Source organism: Narcine bancroftii, chromosome 1 (assembly GCF_036971445.1).
Source record: "Narcine bancroftii isolate sNarBan1 chromosome 1, sNarBan1.hap1, whole genome shotgun sequence".
Lineage (NCBI taxonomy): Eukaryota > Metazoa > Chordata > Chondrichthyes > Torpediniformes > Narcinidae > Narcine > Narcine bancroftii.
In genome coordinates, this window is record NC_091469.1 from 157,911,746 (window position 1) to 157,938,909 (window position 27,164).

Here is a 27,164-nt window from a genome sequence, read left to right on the forward strand (position 1 = left end):
TGAAAAACGCAGGACAGAAGTCTGGCAGGGGAAGGGAGATCATTCCTCAAGCAGTTAAAAGTGCAGGGGCGAGAAGCAGGGTGAGAGAGCTTCAGAGAACACCAGAGGGAGGAGGAAAATAAAGTAGGCATATGAGAATTCGGTGTGGTGAATCTGGTCAATTGGATGGGACCTTGATCTAATATCTCTTCCAAAATTATACATCCTCTAACCTCCCTGTATCACTGCAATTGTCTTTTTTTCTATTCCATGTCAGCTACCAGGATCTTGATTTTTCACATTCGTCCACTCTGGGATTTCTATCTTGCCTATCTGTCCAATCCTTACGTCTTTCTATGCTCCCCTCATTTGGGCCTAAGGCCCCAGCTACCTCTCTGATCACCTGGCTGTAATCTATCCCAAACTGCTTGTCAAACCTGCCTGCTGGGTAAGAGGAGAGATAGGATGAAGCTGTTTGTATTGGAATGTAGAGGTAACAGGTTAGGGAGGGAGATGCCTTGTGTTATTTTTCTGGATCCTGCTCTGACTCATTCCATGTGGTTAACAGGTGGAGTCGAGGATCTCTATTGTCTAATTTTTATTTGTTAATGGGATGTGGAGGTTTCTGGCAAGGCTGATATTTATTGTCCATCCCTTGTCCTTGAGAGTCAACCACGTCGTTGGCTTTGGAGTTGTCTACAAGCCAGGCTGGGTAAGGGCAGCAGATTTCTTCCTCTGGAAGATGTTTGTGAATTGGATCGGTTTTGACAGCAATCCAGTCTATTCATGAACACTGTTATTGAAACCAGGGGCACACAAGAGACCTGAGGCTGAAATCGAAAGCAACAATCTGCTGAGTGGGTCGAGTAGCATCGGTGGGAGCAAAGCAATAGTCGACATTTCGGGGTTGAGATTTGAGAGTGGAAGAAGCTGGATGGGCCAATGAGGGAATGGTGAACTAGGAAGGGGTGAAGGATAGCAGGACAGATGGGGAGGCAGTTGATTGAAGCTAGCTTATTGTAGCGGGGCATTTAATTACTTGCAGCATGTGGTGGGCTTATTTAATTACTTGGAGCTTGAATTTAAATTCTCATGCTGCTCTGGTGGGGTTTGAGCATGTGGGTTAATGATCCATGATTTGGACTGCTGGTTCACATGACCTTCTGTCACGTTGAGTAACACATGAGCATCTGGAGATGCCGGGGTTGAGTGCAACAGGAAAAAATGCTGATTACACAGCATTGATGGGAGGTAACGGCAAACCAATGTTTCGGGCCTGTGCCTTTCATTCGGTAGAAGCAAAAACAATCTCTGGATTGTTACCTGTGCCATGAGCTAGTCAGAGTGGGAACGACAAGATAACTAGAATGAATTTATGGCTTGAAAGGTGGTGTAGGAAGGAAGGTTTCAGATTCTTGGTACAGATAGGACGGTCTGCATCTGAGCAGGGCCGGGACCAATGTTCTTGGGGGGGTTTGTTTGCTACCGCTGTTGGGGAAGGTTTAAACTAATGTGGCAGGGGAATGAGACCAAGTCCAGAGAGCCAGAGGGGTGTAAAATGAGAATAGAAGCAAAGGGTAGCAAGGTGAAAAGCATTAGTGGCAGGCAAGTAGAAGTGGGGGCGGGGATCAAAAAGAGCTATTGATTTAAAATGGTGAAAGGGATAAGAGTGTGGTAAAAGCAAGCCTGAAGGCTTTGTGTCTCAATGCAAGGAGCATTTGTAATAAAGTGGACGAATTAAATTTGGAGATGGCTATTAATAACTATATAGTTGGGATCACAGAGACGTGGCTTCAGGGGGAGCATGACTGGGAGCTCAACATTCAGGGTTACTCGACATTCAGGAGGGATAGACAGAATGGAAAAGGAGGTGGAGTAGCCCTGTTGGTTAGGGAAGAGGTGAATGCCATAGAAAGGAAGGACATCAGTGTAGAGGATGTGGAATCCATATGGGTAGAGCTGCGAAACACGAAGGGGCAGAAGACGCTAGTGGGAGTAGTGTACAGGCCGCCTAACAGTAGCAGTGAAGTTAGTGAAGGAGTCATGAAGGAAATTGGTAATGCGAGCAACCAAGGGACGGCAGTTGTAATGGGTGACTTTAATCTACATGTAGAGTGGTGAACCGAATTGGTAAGGGTAAGGTTGAAGAGGATTTCTTAGAATGTATGCGGGATTGTTTTCTAAATCAGCATGTTGGGGAACCGACGAGGGAACGAGCCATTCTAGACTGGGTATTGAGTAATGGAGAAGGGTTAATTAGCCATCTTGTTGTGAGGAACCCCTTGGGCAAGAGTGACCACAATAGGGTGGAATTTTTCATTAGGATGGAATGTGACAGAGTTGATACGGATACAAAGGCTTTAAACTTGAAGAGGGGTAACTTTGATGGTATGAGATGTGAATTGGCTAAAATGGATTGGCAAATGGTACTTAAAGGACTAACGGTAGAAATGCAATGGCAGTCATTTAAGGATAGCTTGGAGCAAGTGCAGAAAATGTACATCCCAGTTTGTACGAAGAATAAATCGAGGAGGGTAGCGCATCCATGACTAACAAGGGAGATCCGAGAGAGTGTCAAATCCAAAGAAGGAGCTTACAAATTAGCCAAAAAGAATAATGTCCCTGATGATTGGGAGAAATTCAGAGTTCTGCAGAGGAGGATAAAAGGATTAATTAGGAAAGGTAAAAGGGATTATGAGAGGAAGCTGGCAGGGAACATTAAAAAATGACTGTAAAAGCTTTTATAGATACGTTAAGAGAAAGAGGTTAGTTAAGACAAATGTGGGTCCGTTGCGGACAGAAACGGGTGAATTGATCATGGGGAACAAGAGTATGGCACACTGTCTGAATGACTACTTTAGTTCTGTCTTCACCAAGGAAGACATAACTAATCTACAGGAAATTATTGAGGATCGGGGATCTATTGTGACGGAGGGACTAAAGGAAATAATTGTAAGTCGAGAAGTTGTATTAGTTAAATTGCAGGGATTAAAGGCGGATAAATCCCTGGGGCCGGATAGTCTGCATCCGAGGGTGCTGAAGGAAGTAGCCCAGGATGCGTTGGTGATAATGTTTCAAATCTCTTTGGATACTGGATTAGTTCTTGAGGATTGGAGGGTGGCCAGCATAACCCCACTCTTTAAGAAGGGAGGGAGAGAGAAATTGGGAAACTAAGGCCAGTTAGCCTGACATCGGTAGTAGGGAAGGTGCTAGAATCGGTTATTAAAGATGCAATTGCAGTACATTTGGAGAGTAGTGGTATCATCGCACAGAGTCAGCATGGCTTTGTGAAGGGGAAATCATCTCTGATGAATCTAATAGAGTTTGTTGAGGATGTAACCAGTAGAGTGGATAGGGGAGAACCAGTGGATGTGGTATATCTGGACTTTTGATAAGGTTCTGCACAGAAGACCAATGTTTCAAGTTAAAGAGTATGGTATAGGAGGTATGGTATTAAGGTGAATAGAGAATTGGTTGAGGGACAGGAAGCAAAGAGTAAGAATAAATGGGTTCTTTTCAGAATGGCAGCCAGTGACTAGGGGGGTACCGTAGGGTTCAGCGCTGGGGCCGCAGTTGTTTACGATATATATCAATGACTTAGATGTGGGAATAGATAGCAGTTTCTCGGTATTTGCAGACGATACAAAGTTGGGTAGTGGGTTGGCTGTGTAGAGGATGCTAGGAGAGTGCAGGGTGCAGGCGAATGGGCCAAGATGTGGCAGATGCAATATAATGTGGAGAAATGCGAGGTTATCCACTTTGGAGGTAAGAACAGGAAAGAGGATTATTATTTAAATGGTATCTGCTTAGGAAAAGGGGAGAAACAGCGAGACCTGGGTGTTGCTGTGCATCAGTCATTGAAAGTGGACGTGCAGATGCAGGAGGCAGTGAGGAAGGCGAATGGTATGTTAGCGTTCATAGCGAGAGGATTTGAGGATAGGAGTACAGAGATCCTGCTGCAGCTGTACAGGGCCTTGCTGAGACCACACCTGGAGTACTGCGTGCAGTTTTGGTCTCCTTATCTGAGGAAAGATATCCTTGCGTTGGAGTGGATACTGGGGATGGAGGGGCACGCATATGAAGAAAGGTTAGATAGATTAGGCTTGTATTCTCTGGAATTTAGAAGATTGAGGGGGGATCTTATAAAATTCTTTAGACAGACTAGATGCAGGAAGGTTGTTTCCAATGCTGGGAAAATCCAGAACCAGGGGCCACAGTTTAAGGATAAGGGGGAAGTTTTTAAGGACTGAGATGAGGAAAAATTTCTTCTCTCAGAGAGTGGTAAAAGTGTGGAATTCTTTGCCACAGGAAGTAGTTGAGGACGGTTCCCTGTCAATATTTAAGTTTAGGTTAGATTTGGCCCTTGTGACCAAGGGGATTACGGGGTATGGGGGAGAAGGCAGGAACCGGGTACTGATCAGCCATGATCCTAATGAATGGTGGTGTAGGCTTGAAGGGCCAAATGGCCTACCCCTACACCTATTTTCTATGTTTCAGCCTCCTGCCTGTTTTTATTTATACCTGATGTTGAGCTCAGGCCCAAAACCGTGGTCACCCTTCATTTCCTGCTGAGTTTCTCCAGCACATTTGTGCATAAATATCACGTGAGCTTTACTGACAATAAATTAATGCTCCTGTCTTTGCAGCCTTGGGCTATGGATTACTCTGCCTTGGAATGGCGTACATTGCATCACAGATAGGATCGGTGCTACAGGTGATGTATGAAAGGCCTCTCTAAATATATCTGCATGGCCTCCAAAAACCCGGTTTGCTTGATGTGCATTTCCTTGTTCAATCTTAGGCGGCTTTGAGTATATTTGGGATGGTTGGCGGCCCGTTACTTGGCACCTTCTGCTTGGGAATGTTTTTCCCCATGGCCAATTCTTTGGTGAGTTTCTTATTTGACACCGTTTACAAAGATATGGCTTCATCAGCTAACTATTGCAGTGTAAAGATATTGACTGAAGCTTTCAGAACTGTGTCGTATCCCATTAACACTGTTCTAACAAAAAGTCCAGAGAAGATTGAATTCTGATGAATAGTTGTCAACCTGAAATGCTAACTCGTTTTCTCTTTTCACGGATGCTGTCTGACCTGCTGAGTGGGAGAATGTTGGGAAACTTCTATACAGACTGGTAATGACCTCTAATCATGGTGGAATCTCCCCAGAGAACTGGATAGAAACAAATGAAATAAATTTGTGAGGGTTGCAGGGAAGGGCCAAGAGAATTGATTACATTTGATGGGTTGAACTGAAAACTCCGTGATTAGTATTCAATGTTCAGATTTATTCTCAGAAGAGATGCATCACAAACATCCCTGAGATTCTTTTTAAATTTAAATTGAGGCCTGCAGTATGGTAACAGGCCCTTCTGGCCCACGAGGTCTCCCCCCACAATTACACCCAATTAACCTACAACACCCCCCCCCCCAAGCATTTTTCCTGCTGGCCAGGCAACATTTTTACTTATCTGAAGTTTTTACTTATCTGAAGTTTTTACTTATCTGAAGTTTTTACTTATCTGTGGTGCAAAACATTGTACTCAAGAAAAAAAAATACATGTACGAAAGAGAGAAATGTAAATAAAGAAAAATGCAAACAAACTGCAATACAGAAAATAAATATTCAATAATAAATATTGTGCAAAGTGAGTCCTTAAAAGAGTCTGTTGTTTAGGAGTCTGATGGTGGAGGGGTAGCAACTGTTCCTGAACCTGGTAATATGAATCATGTGGCACCTAGACCTCTTTCTTGATGGCAGCAGCGAGAACAGTGTATGTCCTGGGTGATGTGGATCCGTTGATTGATGCTGCTGTCCGACAGCAGCGTTCCATGTCAATTTTTCTCAATGGTGGGGACAGATACTTGGCTGCATCCACTACCTTTTGCGGGGCTTTCCACTCAGAGGTATTGGTGCCCTCATACCAGGCCGTGATGTTGCTGGACAGCACACTTTCCATTGCTCATTTTTAGAGGTTTGCCAAGGTTTTCGGTGTCTTACCAAACCTCTGCAAATTTCTGAAAATGTCGAAGCTTTCTTTAGAATGACAATCACGTGTTGGGCCCAGGAATAGCCCTCTGAGCTATTGACTCCCAGGAATTTAAATGAACTTCCCCTCAATAATCACTGGGTCATAGATTGCAGTTCTTACTGGACCACTCACTGATTAAACAGGAATTTAGATCATACCACACTGGTCAAGAATTTAAACTTGCTTAAAGTTTAAATTCTTGTTAAATAAAGTTTAAATAAAGATCTAGAACTGATAAAGCTAAACTGTGATGAATCCATCAGGTTCACTAATCTCTTTCAGAAGGGAATTTTCAGTCCTTCCCCATTCAGGCCTCAATGAGATTCTGGTCCCCCATAAATGAGAATGACTCCAAGGGACCTTGAGTATGGACAACTTTGGGTGATCTCTGGGAATGTTTTTAAAGGATCATCTCTGATTTAACATGAATCATTGTGCAAATGGTTATCGCTCCTGATTTTTTTTTTGTGTCTTGTAGGGTGCGATTTCAGGCTTGGCGACTGGTTTGGTAATGGCTTTTTGGATTGGAATCGGCAACTTTATTTCCCAACAAGCAGGTGTTTCGTTCGTAAATGCAACCATTATCCAAAATATCACCGACTCCTTGGCAACCATGGCAACAATCAATTCAACAACTGTGGCACCAAGTGCAGGGTAAGTGTGAGACCTATCACAGCAGTGAATTGCATTGAGGACCCCTTCCACCCTGCATACAGCATCTGACAGCTACTTCCATTAGGAGAGAGATGCAAGATCACCACCAGCAGACTGAGGAACGGGCAGTGAGAATACCGAGAAGGAACTACTCACACTAACAATCTGAGATTCTCATAGTCACCAGGCAATATTATTTATATATAAATGAAATACTGTACTGGTCCTGTATATGTATTGTCTGTCTGTCTGTATGTGAGTTATGCCTGGTTGTGTGTCTGCATGTTTTGCACCAAGGACCAGAGAACACCTTTTGGGGATTGTACTTGTACAATCAGATGCCAACAAACTTGACTTGCACAGTCGGAGACTTTTTCGTATCTGAATGACTTTTTGGATCCAGTTTGTGTAATTCTTCCTTTGTTGTGTAGTCCCACAGGATTGAAGAAACTCTACTCTCTCTCATATGTATGGTACAGTGGGTTCAATGCAGCCATCGTAGTTATTGTGGGACTGCTGGTCAGTTTCTTAACAGGTAAAGTGCATCATTATTCAAACCTAAATGGTGAATGTGGAGTCCCCGTTCTAAGCATCTCTCAAGTTGTACGACTAGGCTAGCATTAAAGTAGATCATAAAACAGTACAGCACAGGAACAGGCCCTTCGGCCTATGTCTGTACTGAACATGAGGCCCAAATTAAACTAAAATTCTGCTTATGTTTTATATTCCCTGCACATTCTTGGGTCCATTGAGAAGCCTCCACCAAAAACTCACACATCTCCCATAAACTTTATTGCCCCTAAACATGTTGTCTGGTCTGTGCATTTTTACCCTGAGGTAAATATTTTGACCATCTACTCTCTCAATACCTCACTGATCTTTGGAGTTCTTCCAGCATTTTGTTTTGCTCTGGGTTACACTTTCTGCAGTCTTGTGTACAAAAATGTGGCTTGTTAATGTTAATTTAAAAGTGGACACCTAAGTAATCCATTGTAAAAGCTGTAGTCCATGTCCACTCTGGCTGGAGGTATATCTAGTTGATTGGCTCTTAACTGCCTTCTGGCAGTTAACCAGGGCAACAGTCTTGCCCTTTAACATGAGCAAAACTAAGGAGTTGGTCATGGACTTGGACCACAAGATATAGGAGCAGAAGTAGGTCATTTGGCTCATCAAGTCCACTCTGCCATTTCATCATGAGCTGATCCATTCTCCCACTCAGCCCCTCTCCCCCTGCCTTCTCTCCATAACCTTTGATACCCTGACTATTCCGATTCTTATCAATCTCTGCTTTAAGTACGCCCAACAATTTGACCTCCACACTTGCCCATAGTAGCAAATTCCAGAAATTCACCACGAGCTAAAGAAATTCCTCTACATCTCTGTTTTAAATGGATGCTCTTCAATCCTGAAGCTGCACCTTCTCGTCCTAGACTCCCCTACCATGGGAAGCAACTTTGTCACATCTACTCTGTCCAGGCCTTTCAACATTCAAGAGGTTCTATGTGGGGGGGGGGGGGGGCTCATTTTTTTGAACACCAAGGGGTACAGTCTGAGTCGTCAAATGTTCCTCATATGCTAATCCCTTTATTCCAAGAACTATTCTTGTAAATCTCTGACCTTTTTCAAAAACGCCAACACATCCTTTCTTCTATAAGGAGCCCACACCTGTACCCCCTACTCTAAGTGAGATCTCACCACTGCCTTATAAGGCCTCAACATTACATTCCTGCTGTTGTATCCTATTCCTCTAGATATCAATTCCAATATTCCATTCACCTTCACCGCCGACTCAACCTGGAGGTTAGTCTTTCGGGTGTGCAGCACAAGGACTCCCATGTCCCTTTGCACCTGCGCATTTTGAATCTCCCCATCCAAATAATAGTCTGCCCCTTTATTCCTTCTATCAAAATGCATGACCATACACTTCCCAACATTGCATTTCATTTGCCACATCTTTAATATTAGAGTAGTGGTTTGTGTGGCATGAAATAACAGCACCAGTGACCCAGGTTCGAATCTAGTGCTGACTAAGGAGTTTATACATTCTCCTTGTGTCTGCTGAATTTCCTCCAGGTGATCTTGTTTTCTTCCATCCCCAAAAATGTATTGGGTTTGTAAGTTCATTGATCTATTTGGGCAGCTGCAGGTACAGTATGTACTGCCTAATGTCCACTATGTGTTCTGTGAAATTGGGGGTTATACACTGTGCAAACACCCTATTATATGGGACACTACTGTTCCTGTTATTTGTAAGTAGGGATCAGTGGGGGGACTGATATAGGGCTGTGGGGAGAGAGTGGGGCAGTCGGATCAATGTGGGGCCTGATACAGGGTTGTGGGGAGAGAGCAGGGCAGTGGGATCAGTGGGGGGGACTGATACAGGGCTGTGGGGAGAGAGTGGGGCAGTCGGATCAATGTGGGGCCTGATACAGGGTTGTGGGGAGAGAGCAGGGCAGTGGGATCAGTGGGGGGGACTGATACAGGGCTGTGGGGAGAGAGTGGGACAGAGGAATTAGTTGGAACTGATACAGGGCTGCGGGGAGAGAGCAGGGCAGAGGGATTAGTTGGAACTGATACAGGGCTGTGGGGACAGAGCGGGGCAGTGGGATCGGTGGGGGGACTGATACAGGGCTATGGGGAGAGAGTGGGACAGAGGGATTAGTTGGAACTGATAACAGGGCTGCGGGGAGAAAGCAGGGCAGAGGGATTAGTTGGAACTGATACAGGGGCTGTGGGGAGAGAGTCGGCAGAGGGATCAATGTGGGGAGAGAGCGGGACAGTGGGATCAGTTGGGAACTGATACAGGGCTGTGGGGAGAGAGCAGGGCAGAGGGATTAGTTGGAACTGATACAGGGCTGTGGGGAGAGAGTGGGGCAAAGGGATCAGTGGGGACTGATACAGGGCTGTGGGGAGAGAGTGGGGCAAAGGGAATGGGGGGACTGATACAGGGCTGTGGGGAGAGAGTGGGGCAGAGGGATCAGTGTGGGGACTGATACAGGGCTGTGGGGAGAGAGTGGGGCAAAGGGAATGGGGGGACTGATACATGGCTGTGGGGAGAGAGTGGGGCAGAGGGATTAGTTGGAACTGATACAGGGCTGTGGGGATCAGTTTGGGGATATAGTATACAATTTCCTATAGCTAGCAATCTCTTTTTCTAAATTGCTGTGGACTTGCTTGTGGTAACTGAATAATTTTGGGGCCACAGATGTATATGTGTTCGGACATTGCCCGAATGGACGTTAAGCTGCGCAGACTTGTATTTTCAAAAAAAGTGCTGATGTACCAAGGCCGCCTTGTGTTTCCAATGCACCCTGTATATATAAACATGCCCTATGATATAAACCATTTATGTGCATTAGCATATCCATTAAAGTAATATTTAGCCAACAAATTACTTCCATTGAAACTTGCAATGATTTCTGAAATCACAAGATAAGCCTGTGCAAACAAGGACTACTCTTTATTGGAACAGTGAGCTGCTTGTTACGGGAACCAATCAATTTACGTTGCAATACACAAATGTGCTGGAGAAACTCAGCAGGTTACACAGCATCTGGAGGAAGTAAATCATGAAAGTCTGTAGACACTGTGGTTGAAGTAAAAACACAAAAAGCTAGAGAAACTCAGCAGGTCAAACAGTGACCTTTATGTAAAAATAGATAATCGACGTTTCGGGCCTGAGCCCTTTCAGTATCTCGAGGAAGTAAAGGGTAACCAACGTTTCGGGCCTGAGCCCCTTAGTCAAGGAATGAGCAAAAAAAACCAGGGACAAATAAAAATGGGGGTGGGAGGGGAGGAGGGAGGAAGGGGCAGGGAGAGGAGCACAGGCTAACAGGTTAGAGATCATAGCTGGATACAGGTTGGGAGGATAGAGGAGAAAAAAAAGCTGAGGTGATGACAGGAGGAAGAGGGAAAGAAAAAGGTGAGGGGGTTAACGGAAGTTGGAGAAGTTGATGTTAATGCTGTCTGGACGGAGAGTGTCCAGATGTGATTTAAGGTGCTGTTCCTCCATTTTGTGGGTAGCCTTATTTTGGCAGTGCATGAGGCCGTCGATGGGAATGGTGTGTGGAATTGAAATGGTGGACCCTGCTGTTACAGTGGACAATGCGATGACGCTAAACAAAAAGATTCTAGTCTGTGTCCATTCTCTATAACCATTACAGTACGGAAACAGGCCATCTTGGCCCCTCTAGTTCCTACCGATCTAAGTGATCTCTAATCCCATCTATCTGCACTTTGCCCATAACCCTCCAATTCATATACCTATCCAATGTTTCATTAAATGAAAAATTTGACTTTGCTGCGACCACCTCTTCCGGAAGGTCATTGCACTCAGCCACCACTCTCTGAGTGAAGGAGTTCCCTCTCATACTACTAAACTTTTGCCCCCTAACTCTTAACTCGTGACCTCTATCCTCATAAATTTAAATAACTCTATCAAATTCCCCCTTAACCTTCTTTGGTCCAATGAATAAAGACCCAATCCTCTCAATCTTCCTTTGTAACTACATTCTGAAATCCAAGCAACATTTTAGTAAATCTTCTCTGCACCGTCACTACCTGATTAATATCCTTCCTATAATTTGGTGACCAGAACTGCACACAATATTCCAAATTTGGCCTCACCAATGCCTTGAATAGTCTCAACATTACTTCCCAACTCCTATATTCTGTGCTTTGATTTATCAAGGCCAACGTACCACAAGCCGCCTTCCCCACTCTCTCCACATGAAAAGAGGCAACACCGAGTGCAGTAGATGACCTCGATAGATGGCCACAAGTGAAGAGAATCCCACCACCAGGTCTCTTTCTCCCCAGCCCCGCCCCCCTTGCTTTCTGCAGGGACCTCTCCCTCTAGGATCTACTCATCCCTTCCCACTGGTACCTACTCCTGTGACTGTAAGAAATGCTACGCCTGTGCCCTCACCACCATTCAGGGCCACAAGCAGTCCTTCCAAGTGAAGCAGCACTTCACTTGTGAATCTGCAGGGACCATTTCACTGATCTCTCAGTCTGTGCCCAGTCTCGCTAATGTCCAGGAGGCCACATCGGGAGCACTAGATGCAGTAAATGTCCACTGCAGGTTCACAAGAGAAATATTGCTTCACTTGGAAGGACTGTTGAAGGACAATCAATACCTGTTTCCCAGGGCAGCACTGGCCAATATCAGTCGACAGTTTAGGGGACATGTCAGAGGTAAGTTATTTCCCCATTCCCCCCCCCCCCCACAGTGGTGAGTGCCTGGAATGCATTGCTGGGGATGGTGATGTATATTGGTACAGTAGGGGCATTCAAAAGACTCTTAGATAGGCACATGGATGTAAGAAAAATAGAGGGTTATGGGTGAGGTAGGGTAGGATTGATTGTTGTGCTGTAGGTCACAACAACATTGTGGGTCAAAGGGTCTGTGCTGTAATGATTTATTAAATGGGGATATTTAGGCCTGTTGTTTGCATTGCAGGCCCAATGAAGGGGGAAGATGTGAATCCTTCCACTGTGGTTCCTGTTCTCCGTTACCTCCTCTTCTTCCTGCCTGAGCGATGCAAGGAAAAGCTGAGCTGTGGAGTTCGCTATCACCCCGCGGTATGTGAAGAAAGTCGAGCACTTCGCTCGCCCTCCTTCCCCTTCGTGGTTACCTCTCACTGTCATAGAATCAGAAAAGTAGATAAAATAGCATTTAAAAAGTTCCTAATCTGTAGATATCTGGAAAAAATGTGATCTAGGCAAATTATACTTATTCGTCAACTGCTCAAAAGACATGAGACAGTTATCAATAAATAGAAACATAGAAACATAGAAGATAGGAGCAGGAGTAGGTCATTAGACCCTTCGAGCCTGCTCTGCCATTCAACGAGATCATGGCTGATCTTAAAGTTCAGTACCCCGTCCCCCCCTTCTCTCCGTAACCTTTAATACCCTTATACTGAAGAAATAGATCTAATTCCCTCTTAAATAGATTTAATGAACCTGCCTCTACTGCCCTCTGTGGCAATGAATTCCACAGATTCACCACCCTCTGGGTCAAGAAATTCCTCCTCATCTCGGTCCTAAATGGTTTACCTATTATCCTCAAACCATGGCCCCGGGTTCTGGATTTTCCCATCCTTGGAAACATCCCATCTGCATCCATTCTGTCCAGTCCTGCCAGAATTTTATAGGTCTCTATGAGATCCCCTCTCAATCTTCTAAACTCCAGCGAGTACAATCCCAAATTGCGCAATCTTTCCTCCTAAGTCATTCCTGCCATTCCAGGTATCAGCCTGGTGAATCGCCTCTGCACTCCCTCCATTGCAAGAACATCCTTCCTTAGATCAGGTGACCAAAACTGCACACAATACTCCAGGTGGGGTCTCACTAAGGCCCTGTACAGCTGCAGTAAGGTATCCTTGTTCCTATACTCAAACCCTCTTGATATGAAGGCCAACCTACCATTTGCCTTTTTAACTGCCTGCTGTACCTGCATGCTCGCCTTCAGAGACTGATGTACAAGTACCCCTAGGTCTCTCTGCACTTCCCCATCTCTTAATCTATTGCCATTCAAATAGTAATCTGCCCTCCGGTTTGTATGACCAAAGTGGATAACCTCACATTGATCCACATTGTAGTGCATTTGCCATGTATCTCCCCAGACCCCCAATTTATCCAAATCACACTGGAGCTTCCTGACCCCTTCTTCCGTGCACACAACCCCTCCTAGCTTAGTGTCATCTGCAAATTTGGAGATATTCCATCCAATCCCCTCATCCAGATCATTAATGTAAATTGTGAACAGCTGGGGTCCCAGTACAGATCCCTGTGGCACCCCACTGGTCACCGCCTGCCACTCAGAAAACGAGCCATTTATCCCAACTCTCTGTCTTCTACCTGCCAGCCAGTTCTCAATCCACATCAATACTTTGCCCCCAATCCCATGAGCCTTGATTTTGTAAGCCAGTCGTTTATGCGGGACCTTATCGAAGGCCTTTTGGAAGTCCAGGTACACCACATCCACTGGCTCTCCCCCATCTATTTTACCTGTCACCATCTCAAAGAATTCCAATAGATTTGTCAAGCACGATTTACCTTTTGTAAATCCATGTTGACTCCGTCCGATCCCTTCTCTGCTAGTCATATGCTCCGCTATTACAACCTTAATAATGGATTCCATCATTTTGCCCACTACTGATGTAAGGCTCACCGGCCGATAATTCCCCGCTTTTTCTCTACCCCCTTTTTAAATAGTGGGGTAACATTAGCTACCCTCCAATCCATGGGTACTGATCCTGAGTCAATTGAATTCTGGAAAATAATTCTTAAAGCATCTGCTATCTGAATGGCCACTTCCTTGAGTACCCTAGGATGTAGATTATCAGGCCCTTGGGATTTATCTGCCTTCGATCCCATCAATTTCCCCAAGACCATGTCCTTAGAGATACTGATTTCTTTCAGTTCCTCCCTTGCATTAGTCTCTGTGTTTCCCAACATCCTTGGGAGGTTATTTGTATCCTCTCTTGTAAAAACAGAATTAAAGTAAGAATTTAATTGGTCTGCCATTTCCTTATTCCCCATTATATATTCCCCTGATTCCGACTGCAAAGGACCTACTCTGGATTTCACCAATCTTTTCCTCTTGACATATTTATAAAAGCTTTTGCAGTCGGTTTTTATATTTGCCGCAAGCTTACTTTCGTAATTTATTTTTGCTCTCTTGATTAATCCCTTTGTCCTCCTTTGGTGCATCTTGAACTGCTCCCAGTCTTCAGTTGTGGTACTTTTTTTGGCCAATTGATAAATCCCAAGAACATACTACTCCCTTTGTGTACCATAAAATAAAAGCTTGATCAATTCTAGATGGTTGGAAGAAAAAAAATTGGATAGAATAGGACTTGACAAGATAAGTTTGTTCAATCCAAAAAATTTACAAATCAAAACCATATTTGTACTGAATGCTTAATTATTGGCTACGTCATTTGTTTATACAATTTAGCGAAGGGGAACGAGGCCCCTAAAATAGAGGCCAATGAGAACCCCTTCACAAACCCGCGCTCAAGACCCACCCATCATGGACAATGAATTTCGTCCAAATCTTGAGTCCAGAAAATTATAGACCGAACATTAATTGCCCAATAGGAGAATCTAAAATTAGGCAATGCCATTCTGCCATCCTCTATCAATTTCTGTAAATATTTCTTACTTAACCTAGGGTTCTTATTCTAGAATCAATAATATCAATGAAGGTTGGAGCTGTCTGAAATAGGTACAAGAATTTAGCTAAAATAATCATTTTAACTGCGTTAATTCGACCAATAAGGACAAAGGACACCATTTAGTAAACGATTGTTTAACATGGTCAGTTAACGGTAAAAAAAGTTAACTATCTCTGTGCTTCTTAGTGATTTTTGTCACCCACGTAATTAAAATGATTAGTAACCATCTAAATAGAGATTGTTCATAGATTGGAACCTGCATATTTAATGGAAAAAGCTCGCTTTTATTGAGGTTCAATCTATAACCGGAAAAATAACTAAATTAAGCAAGTAATAATGGTATTTCAGGGATAAATTTCTCAAGGTTAGAAGCATATAGTAACAAGTCATTTGCATATAGTCATTCCTTAGACCAGTAGTGCTTAACTTTTTTCTTTCCACTCACATTCCACTGTAAGTTATCCCTGTGCCATCGGTGCTCTGTGATTAGTAAGGGATTGCTTAAGGTGGTATGTGAGTGGCAAGGGAAGGTTGAGAATCACTGCTCTAGACCCAACTGTTACTGAAATATTTTGCTTGAGAAAAATTGTCATTGGCCCATTTCCTTTGGAGTTATGAAACCCTGCACATAACGAGTCAATGAGGTACGATTAAAACAGTGGTTTTTCAAACCTTTACTTTCCAACCACATACCACCTTAAGCAATTCCTTACTAATCACAGAGCACCTATGGCACAGGGATTACTTAAAGTGGGATGTGAGTGGAAAGGAAAAGGTTGAGAACCACTGATTAAGACTGGTTACTGGTAAAATTTTGATGTTTAAAGCCTTTTTAGAAGAGTTTAATAGATTTGATCCTGAAAATACATCTAGTAATTTCTGACAAAATTAAAAATGAATGGGAAAGAGAACTTCAGATTGGAGAAAATTCTCCAATTAGTTAACACTTCTTCAATGTGTGCTCATCACTCTTTGATACAGTTTAAGGTGGTTCATAGGACCCATATGTCCAAAGACAAGCTAGCTCATTTTTACTCTCATATAAACCTTATCTGTAACAGTTGTAATTCTGAGATGGCTTCCCTGACACATATGTTTTGGTCCTGCCCTTCCCTGAAAAAATATTGGAAAGATTTTTTGAGCTGTTTTGCTCGTCGACCTATAAGGATCACGACCTTTAAGTTCCTTGGAACATATTTAGCTGAGGATCTTTCTTGGACTACTAATACTTCCGCAATAGTGAAGAAGGCATCTCAACGTCTCCATTTCCTGAGAATGCTTAAGAAATTCAATCTACAGGAGAAGTTACTGGTGTCCTTCTAACGTTGCTCTATTGAAAGTGTGCTGGTTTACTGCATTTCCATGTAGTTTGCCAGCTGTACAGAAGCAGATAAGAGGGATATTCAAAGGGTCATAAGTACTGCTCAGAAGATCGTTGGGTGCTTCTTGTCTTCTGGAGGATTTACTTCAATCTCGCTGAATCGGGAAAACAGCCAATATCCATAAGGACTCTACTCATCCGGGCCATCATTTGTTAGACCTATTGCCCTTGGGTAGACGATATAAGGTCCATTAAATCACGGACGAACAGACTCCAGAACAGTTTCTATCCCAGAGTCATTTGAGAATTAAACTCGGCCAATTAGTATTTTATATTGTTTTAATGCTTTTTTTTTGTTTGTTTTTGTTTTTATATGCTCATGTACATTCTTATTTGTGAGTATCGTGGGTTGCGTTTTTAATTTTGTTCTTTTATTTCGCAACCTCTTCCTATTTTGAATGAGTGATTGGACTACCACTTTTGGACTTTTTGGACCACCAGTTGTGGACTCTGGGTTGTCATATTACTTTTAATAGCCAAGTGATCCATTCTACTTAAATGGAAAGACCCTAAACCTCCTGCTACATTTCAATGGTTTTCCCAAACTGTAGCATGTTAGAAAAAATTAGAAATGGTTCTGTTGACTCTAGTTAAATTTGAAGAAACATGGAGGCCATTCATTCAACATTTCAGATGTTGATCCTTTCCGAATCCTTTTCAACATTTTTTTTTTGTGACTGTAGAGAAGTGGAATTAACCACAAAATAACCCCTGAAACATGGTAGCCCAGCTTTTGTTTTCTTTTTCGTTTATTTTTGTAATAAGATTTGATTCCTTTTCATGTTTGGCCTTCAAGAGATTGGGAGGCTCAGTTTACAGGGGCTCTGTGATTAGTAATGGTATGTGAGTGGAAAGAAAAAGTTTGAAAACCACTGTTTTAATCGTCCCTCATTGACTCGTTATGTGCACGGTTTCAGAACTCCAAAGGAAATGGGCCAATGACAATTTTTCTCAAGTAAAATATTTCAGTAAGAACTGCATCTAGGGCAGTTGTTTTCAACCTTCCCTTCCCCACTCACATACCACCTTAAGCAATCCCTTACTAATCACAAAGCACCGATGGCATAGGGATTACTTAAGGTGATATGTGAGTGGAAAGAAAAAGTTTGAAAACCATTGATCTAGAACATTACAGCACAGTACTGTACAGGGCCTTCGGCATTTGATGTTGTGTCAACCTATATATATATATATATATATACTTACCAAAAGAAAACTAATTCCTCCTGACCACATAGCCCTCTATCTTTCTTTCATCCATGTACCTGTCTAAGTCTCCGAAACGCCCCTATTATACCAGCCTCCACCACCATCCCTGACAATGCATTTCAGGCACCCACAACTCTGTAAGGAAAAAAAAAGATGTCCCTGATGTCTCCTTTAACAACTTTGCTCCCTTTAGTTTGTATAGATGTCCACTGGTGTTTACTACTCCCGCCCTGGGAAAAAAAAACACATCCTTCCTGTAATGAGGTGACTAGAACTGAACACAATATTCGAAGAGTGGTCTCCCCAGAGATTCATAGAGCTGCAATATCACCTCATGACTACTGAACTCCATCCCGCAGTAATGAGGCCTTCTTAACTACCTATCAATGTGTATGGCAATCTTGAGTAATCTATGGATTGGACCCTGTGTTCTTCCACAGTGATACATTTGAGTCTACCTTCAAGTCTGATTTTCCAAGTTACATTACCTCACGCTGATCCGGATTGAACTCCCAACTCTGCATCCTTTTGTAACCTACAACAACCTTTAACACTATCCAACCTTCATATTGTTCGCAAACTTACTGACCACCTCTCTACTTTATCCAGGTCATTTATAAAAATCACAAAGAGCAGGGGTCCCAGAACAGATCTCTGCAGAACACTAGTCACTGACCTCCAGGCAGAATACTTCCTATTCATTACTACTCTACTTTCTACAGGCAAGCCAATTCTGAATCCACACAGCCAAGGTTCTATAGATCCTATGCCTCATGACTTTCTGATTGAGTCTCCTACGGGGAACGAGGTCAAATGCCTTACGTACTGGGAGGAGTTGTTGAGAACGAGGCAGTTTTACTGGATAAACAAATAAATAAATAGATAGATAAATATATATGGGTGGATGATGGCTGGCATAGGCTCTTTGAGCCAAAGGACCTGCTTCTACACTGGATGTCTCTATGAATAGTCAGTTCCTTGACCAGTGGGTTATCTGATATCTCACTGTTCTTGCCAACAACAGAACACTGTGGCCAGCCTTCAGCACTCGCTTGTGCTCCACAAGGAGATGAATGGAGTGATAGCCAAAGACCCAGACCAGTGGACAGATCAGAGACAGGAGCTTGGAGACAAGCAATGCCCAGAGCTGAAGATGGTGAATGAGGATACAGAAGCAGAGATTCTTCAAGAAACACCTCTGTGACAGTGGATCCTTCGTGGCGAATCAACTGAAGGTTTCCTCTATGCCCAGGCATGGAAAAGGTTTTCCGCGGTGTCTTCCAAAAATCCCAATGTTTAAATAATCTAAGACTGCCGGACCAGCTGCAGGTAGTGTGAAGGCTGGCCCTGTTGATACACACTATGTGCATAGCTGGATAAGTGATGAAACAGGTGGGGTGGGTCGGATGAGTTGGGTTGGAGAAATTTGCAGGATTGGAGTAGGGGAGACCAATGGGGAAATCCAGCATATTGCTCTTAGTCATGGTTTAGAAGGTGGAGCTGTGATCACTGGTTTCTACCCAGATGGCCAAATCTTGGCCTGTGCCATTGGACACCTCCAGCCATCCTGGCAGTGTGCTGGTACTTCAACTGTATAGATGTATTTAAATTTTTCATTCAGGTTCCTAGATTTTGGAATCCCGAGGTTTGAGCAAATTTCTTTCCTGTTTTTGAGTGAACAATTTTCTCAGTTTCAATTTATTTCTCAGCTATTTGGTTGTAATGCTCAACTAGCTCTGAGTTTTAACGTTCAAGGCCGTTTCGTCAACTGGCACCCACCACTTTGCGCACACAACGGTTAAAGCACAGGAAGAGACCATTTGTGCCAGTTAAGTCCGTCCTGTCTCGATGAGAGAGCAGTCTAGCTTGCCCTACTTTCTCTCCACCACACAGCAATTTTTTTTAAGATACAGGTACATGATCCTTTATCCGGAACCATTGGGGGACAGTGTGTTCTGAATTTCTGATTTTTCCGGATTTCGAAAAGCCCACCCGAATTGTGCCGCTGTATCCACCCCCACCCTCTTCCAGTCGCCCGGCCGCCTCCCCCAACCACAATTCCTCAGCCGCCTCCCCCAACTTGCCGGATTTTGGAGCTTTCCGGATTTTAGATGTCCGGATAAAGGATCTTGTTTGTACCTGTACTTGAATTTCACAGTTGAATCGGTCTCCCAGATGTGCACTCCACCCCCTAACCACTCGCTCTGAGGGGGAAGTGGGGAGCTTTCTTCAAGTGCTGTTTTTCCCCACTCTATATTTTTTTGTATTCACTGAGAGCAGGAACAGTTTTGTTTCAAGTCTCATAAGAAGAACAATGCTGGCCTCTTTGGTCAATCCATTTCTGAAGCCCCTCTTGCCTGGAATAATTTTCCCTGGAATATCTTTTCTCCCCTCTCCCACCCTTCACATCTATCCTTTGAGAGTATGGCATCCAGAGCAGTTCTGACCAAGCCTTTGATAAGCCCTTCATTGTAACTTCCTGCTTTAGGTTCCAAGCCTCTGCCCTACCGTGCGCTGGAGATGAATGTCGAGCCCTTTTGTGACTCATTCTTCCTCCCTTAGTCAAACCTACCGTGTGCCCAGTTCCCCCGACACTTGCTGATACTGCAGTTTAATTGAAAAACAAGACTCACAACGTGACATGAGCATTTGTCTCCTTTTCCCACTTCTGTCTCTGTTAGGGGAATATTGTGGGTGGCTAAAGAGTGTGGGAAATCAGCCTATTCCCTTCAGTCTGAGGCTGAAAGCTGGTAGAATTTTGTTGAACGCCTTGAAGAAGGGTTCCGACCCAAAATATCGACCATTCTTCAACTTCCCCCGACGATGCTCAACTTGCTGATTTCCAGGTTCCAGCATCTGCAGTCATCTCAACTGACTTTGTTAGTTGTCAGCTGTGGCTCTATAATTACAGGTGGTTCAGTCCATTGTGTCCACATTTCCAGCTCAGTCTCAGTCCAAGGGCCAATCCAGATACCTGTCAATGTGATTCATGATTCTGCTCCCATCACTGACTTGCACTGTTTTTCAAAGATTTATCCTTCTGTTCAAACTTAACATATAATTTGGATTCTAAATCCTAATTTATTAACCAAGGGAAATTGATCCTTCCTGTTCACCTTTTCTAAGCGTCTCATCTTTAGTGCATGACTAAGATTAAATTTCTGCTCTAATCCACACTCACTCTTGGATAGGATGTGTTGCATTCAGCTCTCCCATTGGGCACTATATTCAGATCGGACACTAATTCACGATCTTGACTCTTTCTCAGATGGAGAAATATTGTATAGAGCAGTCCCCTGTGGCTGGGGTTTTGAGGATTAGGTCCCAGCTGCCAGTCCCTCCAGAGAAACATGAGTCCCATTAACTCTGAGCTCAGAGCAGTGACATTACTTCTCACTCCTAGTAACCTGGCTTGCTCCTTGCTGGGTCACTGCCACTCCCGTTCCAACCGTCAGGACGGTTTCATTTTATTTCTCAGGATGCAGACTGCACTGAGACTGGTTACGTGAAGGCCTTCTAACTGTACCAGTCACACTCACCAAGGGTTGGTCTCATTTGCTGTCATTTAATTCAGCTAACGGAAGGCCATCTCCCTTCCTCTATCATGCACGATAAACTCCCTTGCAAGCTGCCCCTTTTGTCCTCTTTCAGCCTCTCTGGAACTAATCCAAGCCTCTGTAGCAGACTGGTTCTCCTTGCAACAGGTCATGAGTTTAATCAGTCACTTGGCACCATTTAGCTTGGGCACTATTGCAAAACAAAAAGAATAAATCTGTTCACTGTGTGAAGGCAACCTTTCCCCAGCGAAAGCTAGACATTCCTATAAAGGATCCCTTCCCACGAGTTAAGGCGCTACCATTGCCAAAGGCTGACATACTATGATGAATTAGTGTTTACCTGGGATTTTTGCAAATGACTACCCAGCCCAAATTTATTTAGACTCAAACTAATTTGCCAGGGTACTTTGTCAGTGAAAATGATCACACTTGATAGAGGGGTTCTTTAACAGGCCATGGAATTGCATTTCAAACTGGGGGCAATCTGAAGAACGTAACCAGAATTTTCCAGTCCCTCTTCTGTCCAGTTCCACTTTCCAGCTCTCCTCCTGGTCTCACTTTTCTCTCTACTTCCCCAGCCCCAAATGGTGTGTGCCCCTACCTGTCTTCCCACCTCTCCCATCTTCATTTGTTCCATACCCTGTCACCTCTTGCCTTTTTCCCCCACCCATTTCTTTCCCACCTCGATATACATGATATCTCCCCTTCGCACTTTAGCCCTGTTGAACAGACCCATTTCCATCCATGGATACTTCCTGGCCCACTTGAGTCCCTCCTGATGTTGAAAGGTTGTTTCCCGTGGGGGAGAGTTTAGGACAAGAGGGTACAACTTCAAGATTAAAGGGAGTCCACTTAGAATAGACATGCGCAGCAAGTTCTTCACCCAAAGGGTTGTAAATCTGGAATTTGTTGCCACAGGCAGTTGTGGAGCCCAGGTCATTGGGTGTATTTAACGCAGAGACTGATTGTTTGTTGATTAGCCAGGACATCAAAGGTTATGGGGAGAAGGTCAGACAGTGGGGTAGGGAAAATGGATCAGCTCATGATTAAATGGCAGGGCAGGCTCGATGGGTTGAATACCCTATTTCTGCCTCTGTGTTGTGTAATGTGTTTCTTTATTCACTTCTCTCTTTCCTTCAGTGTTAAAAATCCAAAATAGAGCAGATGAAGCTGGAGAAATGCTACTTCTGTGGAGAGAGAAATGTTTCTGATCGTGACCTGAAATATTTGAGTTTCTCTTTCCACAGATGCTGCCCAACCTGAGCTTTTTCACTTTATTTCTCATTCCCCCTCACTTGTGCATTCAAGGAATGATTAACTAAGATCCAGTGAACTAGTTCAACATGGCAGCTTTTCCTTGCCATTGTATTCCAACCCTTTGGGATCCTCAATGAAGTCAGGGTCTCTGACTGCTGTGATGTGGGTTCTTTCAGACTTGCTTGACAGGCTATGAGATGAACTCTCTAATGGAGTAATATCAGAATGAAGAAAAACATACGATTCTGGGCTTGCATTCCATTTTCTTCCCCCCCCCACCCCCCCCACCATGGTCATTGTAAAACCTCCCAAGAGTTCCTTGCATGCATTGCTAACCCTTGCCCAGTGTCACCCACTGAGTGGGCTGAGCTCTGTCTCCATACAACCCTGGAACATCTCAGCACAGAAACAGATCCTTCAGCCCATCCAGTCCATGCACCCATCCGTGAATGCCAAATTGAGCCTGTATTCGCCACTTCAGCTGGCAGCTTTTTCTACACTTTCACCACTCTCTGTGTGATGAAGGTTCCACTAACGTTCCCTTTAAGCATTTCAACTTTCACCCTTAACCCATGTCCTCTAGTTCTTGCCTTGCCTAAACTCAGTGGGGGGGGGGGGGGAAAAAACCTGCTTGTATTTATCTAACCCACTCATATATACACCTATCTCTACTCCATTGCTGGGTATGGTTAAATAGCAGTCATTTTTCACAAATAGTTTAATTTTGTGATTAGATAAACAATTTTTCAATGAACTTTTCAGGGTCTGGTTATCTCTGGCAGAGCCCTTCCATAATTGCCTCTAAAATGAATGACTTTTTGGCAGACTCAGTCACATTGGTGGGTTTGGAATCGTACATCGGCCAGACCAGTTAAGGCTGGCAGGTTTCCTCCCAGAGACCTTCAGAACTTATTGCTGGTTTATTTAATTCGGCTCAACCCAGAATTTGCCTCTCGGTGCAGCCGTTATGTATTCTTGACAACTGAGCATCTCTCCAGCTTGTCACTGCTGCTGGGCAGTGGCAGTAAATGCTACCCTTTCCCGTGATCAAGTTGAACAACACAAAAATTTGCCCTTCAGCCCACCACATCCATGCTAACCCTCTTTCCCCATTGGCATTACAACCATATAAGACAAAGGAGGAAAAACCCAACACCCAACCCCAACCAACCAATTTTCCCCTGCAACCATGTCTGCCTGTCCCGCATCGGACTTGTCAGCCACAAACGAGCCTGCGCTGACGTGGACATTTACCCCTCCATAAATCTTCGTCCGCGAAGCCAAGCCAAAGAATATCTGACTTCACCGCCACTCTTGACAGCACATTCCAGATGTCACTGAAAGCACATGCTCCTCAGATCTCCTTTAAAACTGCTTCCTCTCACCTTGAACCTATCATTTTTTTATTTTTATTGCCCCTGCCATGGGAGAAAGATTTTGATTACAGACCCTATTTATTTACCTCCACATGGGGCCAGAAATGAATATTTTTTTCAAAATGCTCTTGTGTACTTTTGACATCACCTCTCAACATCTTTCACTGTATAGAAAACTAGGCCAGCATGGTTAGTGTAGCGGTTAGTGACAGGGTATTACAGAGCCAGCGACGTGGGTTCAAATCCAGCGCTATCTGTAAGGAGTTTGTATGTTCTCTCCGAGTCTGTGTGGGTTTCTTTTGGGCTCTCCAGTTTCCTCCCACCCTTCAAAGCGTACAGGAGTTTAAATGGGTTAATTAGGGAATTTGGATGGCACAGGTTTTTAGACCAGCAGGACCTGTTACTGAGTGCATATAATTAAATTTAAAATTTTATTCAATCTCTTCCCATTACTAAAGTCCTCCTTCTGCACTCTTTACAGCGCACACTGACCCAATTCTCATATCCAATGTTTTGACCTATGAAAACAAGCATGCCAAATATCCTTTTCACTCAATTGACCCATGTTGCCACTTTCAAGGAACACGACGTCTCTCGGTACCTATTGACCACGGAGTATGTTCTACCCCTATTTGACTTGCCAAAATGCATGACCCCGAACCTGCAAAGATTCAGTTCCAACTCTGCTCAACTTCCAACCTGAACTATATCCTGCTCTGGTGTTAGATATTATTCCTTGCGATCCACAGCACCAAGTTTCAAGTCGTCCCCAAACTTAACCTACAGTTCCTCTTGCATTCGCGTGCAAGTGGTTGATATGCAACCTCAATCCCTGCAGTACACCTCGCGTCCGTTCAGAAAAGCATCCATCCACCACTGCTGTCTGCCTCCTGTCACCAAGCTAGTTTTGGATCTAGTGAAACAACTAGATTGTAAGAGCACATTTGATCTGGGGAAGAAAGTCTGTTAAGTCCCATATGTAACTTCTGGCTCGCCAGTACATTTGCCCGCTGAGTTCAAGTTCAACTAGGGATGGACAATAATTGACAGTGTTCACAGCCTGCTAAGGAATTAAGTGTCAACTGGACTGTCACATCATTAAGACATGGATAAATCATTAATGTACTTTAGGGAAGGAATTCCGTGCTTATATTAATTTCCATATTCCCTCATGAAGTAAATTCAGAGTGTTTTCTCCCACATTCTCATGAATTCCTTTACCTGGGTGCAAATTATCGTGCCTAATTAATCCACGGAGCTGCATGTCTGCCATGTGGCGAGCGACCAGAGCACTGGATCAACGTGCCGCAGGGAAGTTCGCAAACTCCAGGCAGACAGCATCCAAGGTCAGGGTTTTGAACTAGGGTAGCTGGAGCTGTGGGGCAGCAGCTCTGCAGCTGACGGTGCCACTGTGCCTGTCATGAGCCATATGGCATCATTGCTGAATCTTCACTATCCTCTTGTGGCCCAGAATATTGCTGCCTTGCAGTTCACTGCTGCTCTAGCTGAGTCACTGGGGAAGGGGAGTAAGCGTTGAGCTTGTCAGTGAAACCCACATCCATAACAGAATCCTTTCATAATTATCTTGTTTCTCGCACGTAAACGATATAATTGGCTGTCAACGCTGATCTCTGACAAAGTTTGATTAGCTGCTATTTCTGACAAAGTAATTTAATTTGAATTAAAGATCTATAAATTATTTATTGAAAAACTTGAGCAATAACCCGGTGTAGGCTATAAATGTGGCTTTTTTTTTCATAATTCTGAATTTTAACAGTTCAATGAATGTCTTTCCACAACCTAAGGTAATTGTGTACATTTGATGTGTATAAATCTACAGTTTTAGAGCATAAAGCTTTGGAAAGTTTGTTATACTGTCTGTGTGTGGAGTACTTTGCACCATCTATTTGTGTGTTTGAGAAGTATATCACACTATTTATGCACAAAATATTGTTTGACCTGACCATGTTAAGATGTGTAGAGGCAGTGTTGTGCCGTGAGTTCAGGGAACCTGCGATACAAATCTTCATCTAGATGTGCCAAACGCTCATCTGATAACTGCACTACCGCTTTAATCTGGAACCAAATGACCTGGCATCTGGCCTGGCTCCAAGAAAGTGCAAAGCAGCTGCCTGACTGTGAAAGCCCAACAGTTAGTTCTGCTCCTGCACATTGCTGCTGAAGATAAGGTCAAACCCCACTCGAGACTTCAGACCATAAATCCCAGCTGTGCTGAAAGAGTCGTGACCGTCAAGTCCTGCTGCCATCGGTATTTCAGGAAGATGGGACAATGCTGACGAGTTTAGCATCCCTTCAACTTGCCCACCCTGCCCCCTCTGTTGAAGTGTTGTTGTGTACATCTAAAGAGAGGTTCCGTCAATCAGCATTGCGAACAGATTGTCACGTTGCACTATTTGGGATTTTGCTACTCACCAATTGGTGCTGCCATTCCAACCATAATGAAACGCCTGTGATACTTTGTTTAGCTTTGGGGTCCATTTCCTATAGAAACGCAAGACTTTCTCACCAGACCTGATAACCAATAGGATTGATGCCGGTTGGAATTCGGTGAAACATTTGGAGGTGGTGGAAAATCATTACTAAAATTGGGTGCCAAGATATTGGCTTACAGTTATGTTATGTTATGTTAAGTGACATGTCAAGGTGGTAATATCTCTGGTACAGAGGCTGATCTCCTGGCTCAGAAGGGAGGGCAAGAAGAGGAGAGCGATAATGATTGGGGATTTGTTGGTTAGATGAGTGGGTAGGAGGTTTGCTGGATGAGATTGAGACTCCTGGTTGTTGCCTCCCAATTGCCAGGGATGTCTCTATTATGTTATGTTTACAAATTGATGTTTCTTCAAGGAAGATATCCTTGGTCTGGTACCAGGTTGGATCTCCAGTCCTGCATGGTCGAATCAAGCTGCTCTTTAAAGTCACTCGGATGATCTAGAGTTCTGCACAGGCTTTCCAAGGCAATAAAGCACCAACCAGGGTGGCCGAGTCGTGCCTGAGTGTAGTAGCAGCCAAGACTTAATCAGGTCAATACGTGATTTCTGGCAATCCTCCAGCTCTGCGTGTAACCTGCCAGTGAACGAGAGTGGGTGGGAGAATGTGCAAGAGCAGGAGAGTTGAACAAGGTGAAAGGTGCAAGCAGAGCGGCCATTCTGGGAGTTAGAATAGTGAGTTGAGGCTTTGGTCAGGGGAAGTTTTATTATTATTTACTCCTTGACATTGGGTTAGTTCCAAGGTCGAATAGTCAGATTGACAATGGGGTTAATGGAGTGTTCATCTTGTAAGATGTGGGAATTCTGGGAGACTTGCCATCTCCCTGAGAGCTGTTTTACCACAAGGTGCATCAAGTTGCAGCTCCTCGCAGACCATGTTAGGAAACTGGAGTTGCAGCTCAATGACCTTCAGATCATACAGGGGAATGAGGAGTTCAAATATGGGAGCCCCATGGGGGCAGTGACAACGAAACTGCAGGAGGCAGGTCGCTGGGTCAGGAGAGGGAAAGTGAAAGCAAGCAGGCA

At 44.0% G+C, this 27,164-nt stretch overlaps 1 protein-coding gene across 4 annotated transcripts in view; it reads left to right on the forward strand.

Annotated features, from left to right (window-relative positions):
- The window catches only part of slc5a6a (solute carrier family 5 member 6a), a 76,441-nt gene extending 50,942 nt beyond the window's left edge, over positions 1 to 25,499 (forward strand). For 3 of the 4 annotated variants that reach the window (XM_069942367.1, XM_069942355.1, XM_069942362.1), the window contains 6 exons: positions 4,626 to 4,693; positions 4,781 to 4,867; positions 6,490 to 6,665; positions 7,097 to 7,200; positions 12,127 to 12,248; positions 18,466 to 25,499. In XM_069942367.1, the coding sequence (XP_069798468.1) occupies positions 4,626 to 4,693; positions 4,781 to 4,867; positions 6,490 to 6,665; positions 7,097 to 7,200; positions 12,127 to 12,248; positions 18,466 to 18,645 (737 nt within the window). In that variant the 3' untranslated portion in view covers positions 18,646 to 25,499. The remainder of the gene's footprint in view (positions 1 to 4,625; positions 4,694 to 4,780; positions 4,868 to 6,489; positions 6,666 to 7,096; positions 7,201 to 12,126; positions 12,249 to 18,465) is intronic. The other variant, XM_069942374.1, reaches the window with a different exon arrangement.
- The last annotated feature ends 1,665 nt before the right edge of the window (positions 25,500 to 27,164 follow it).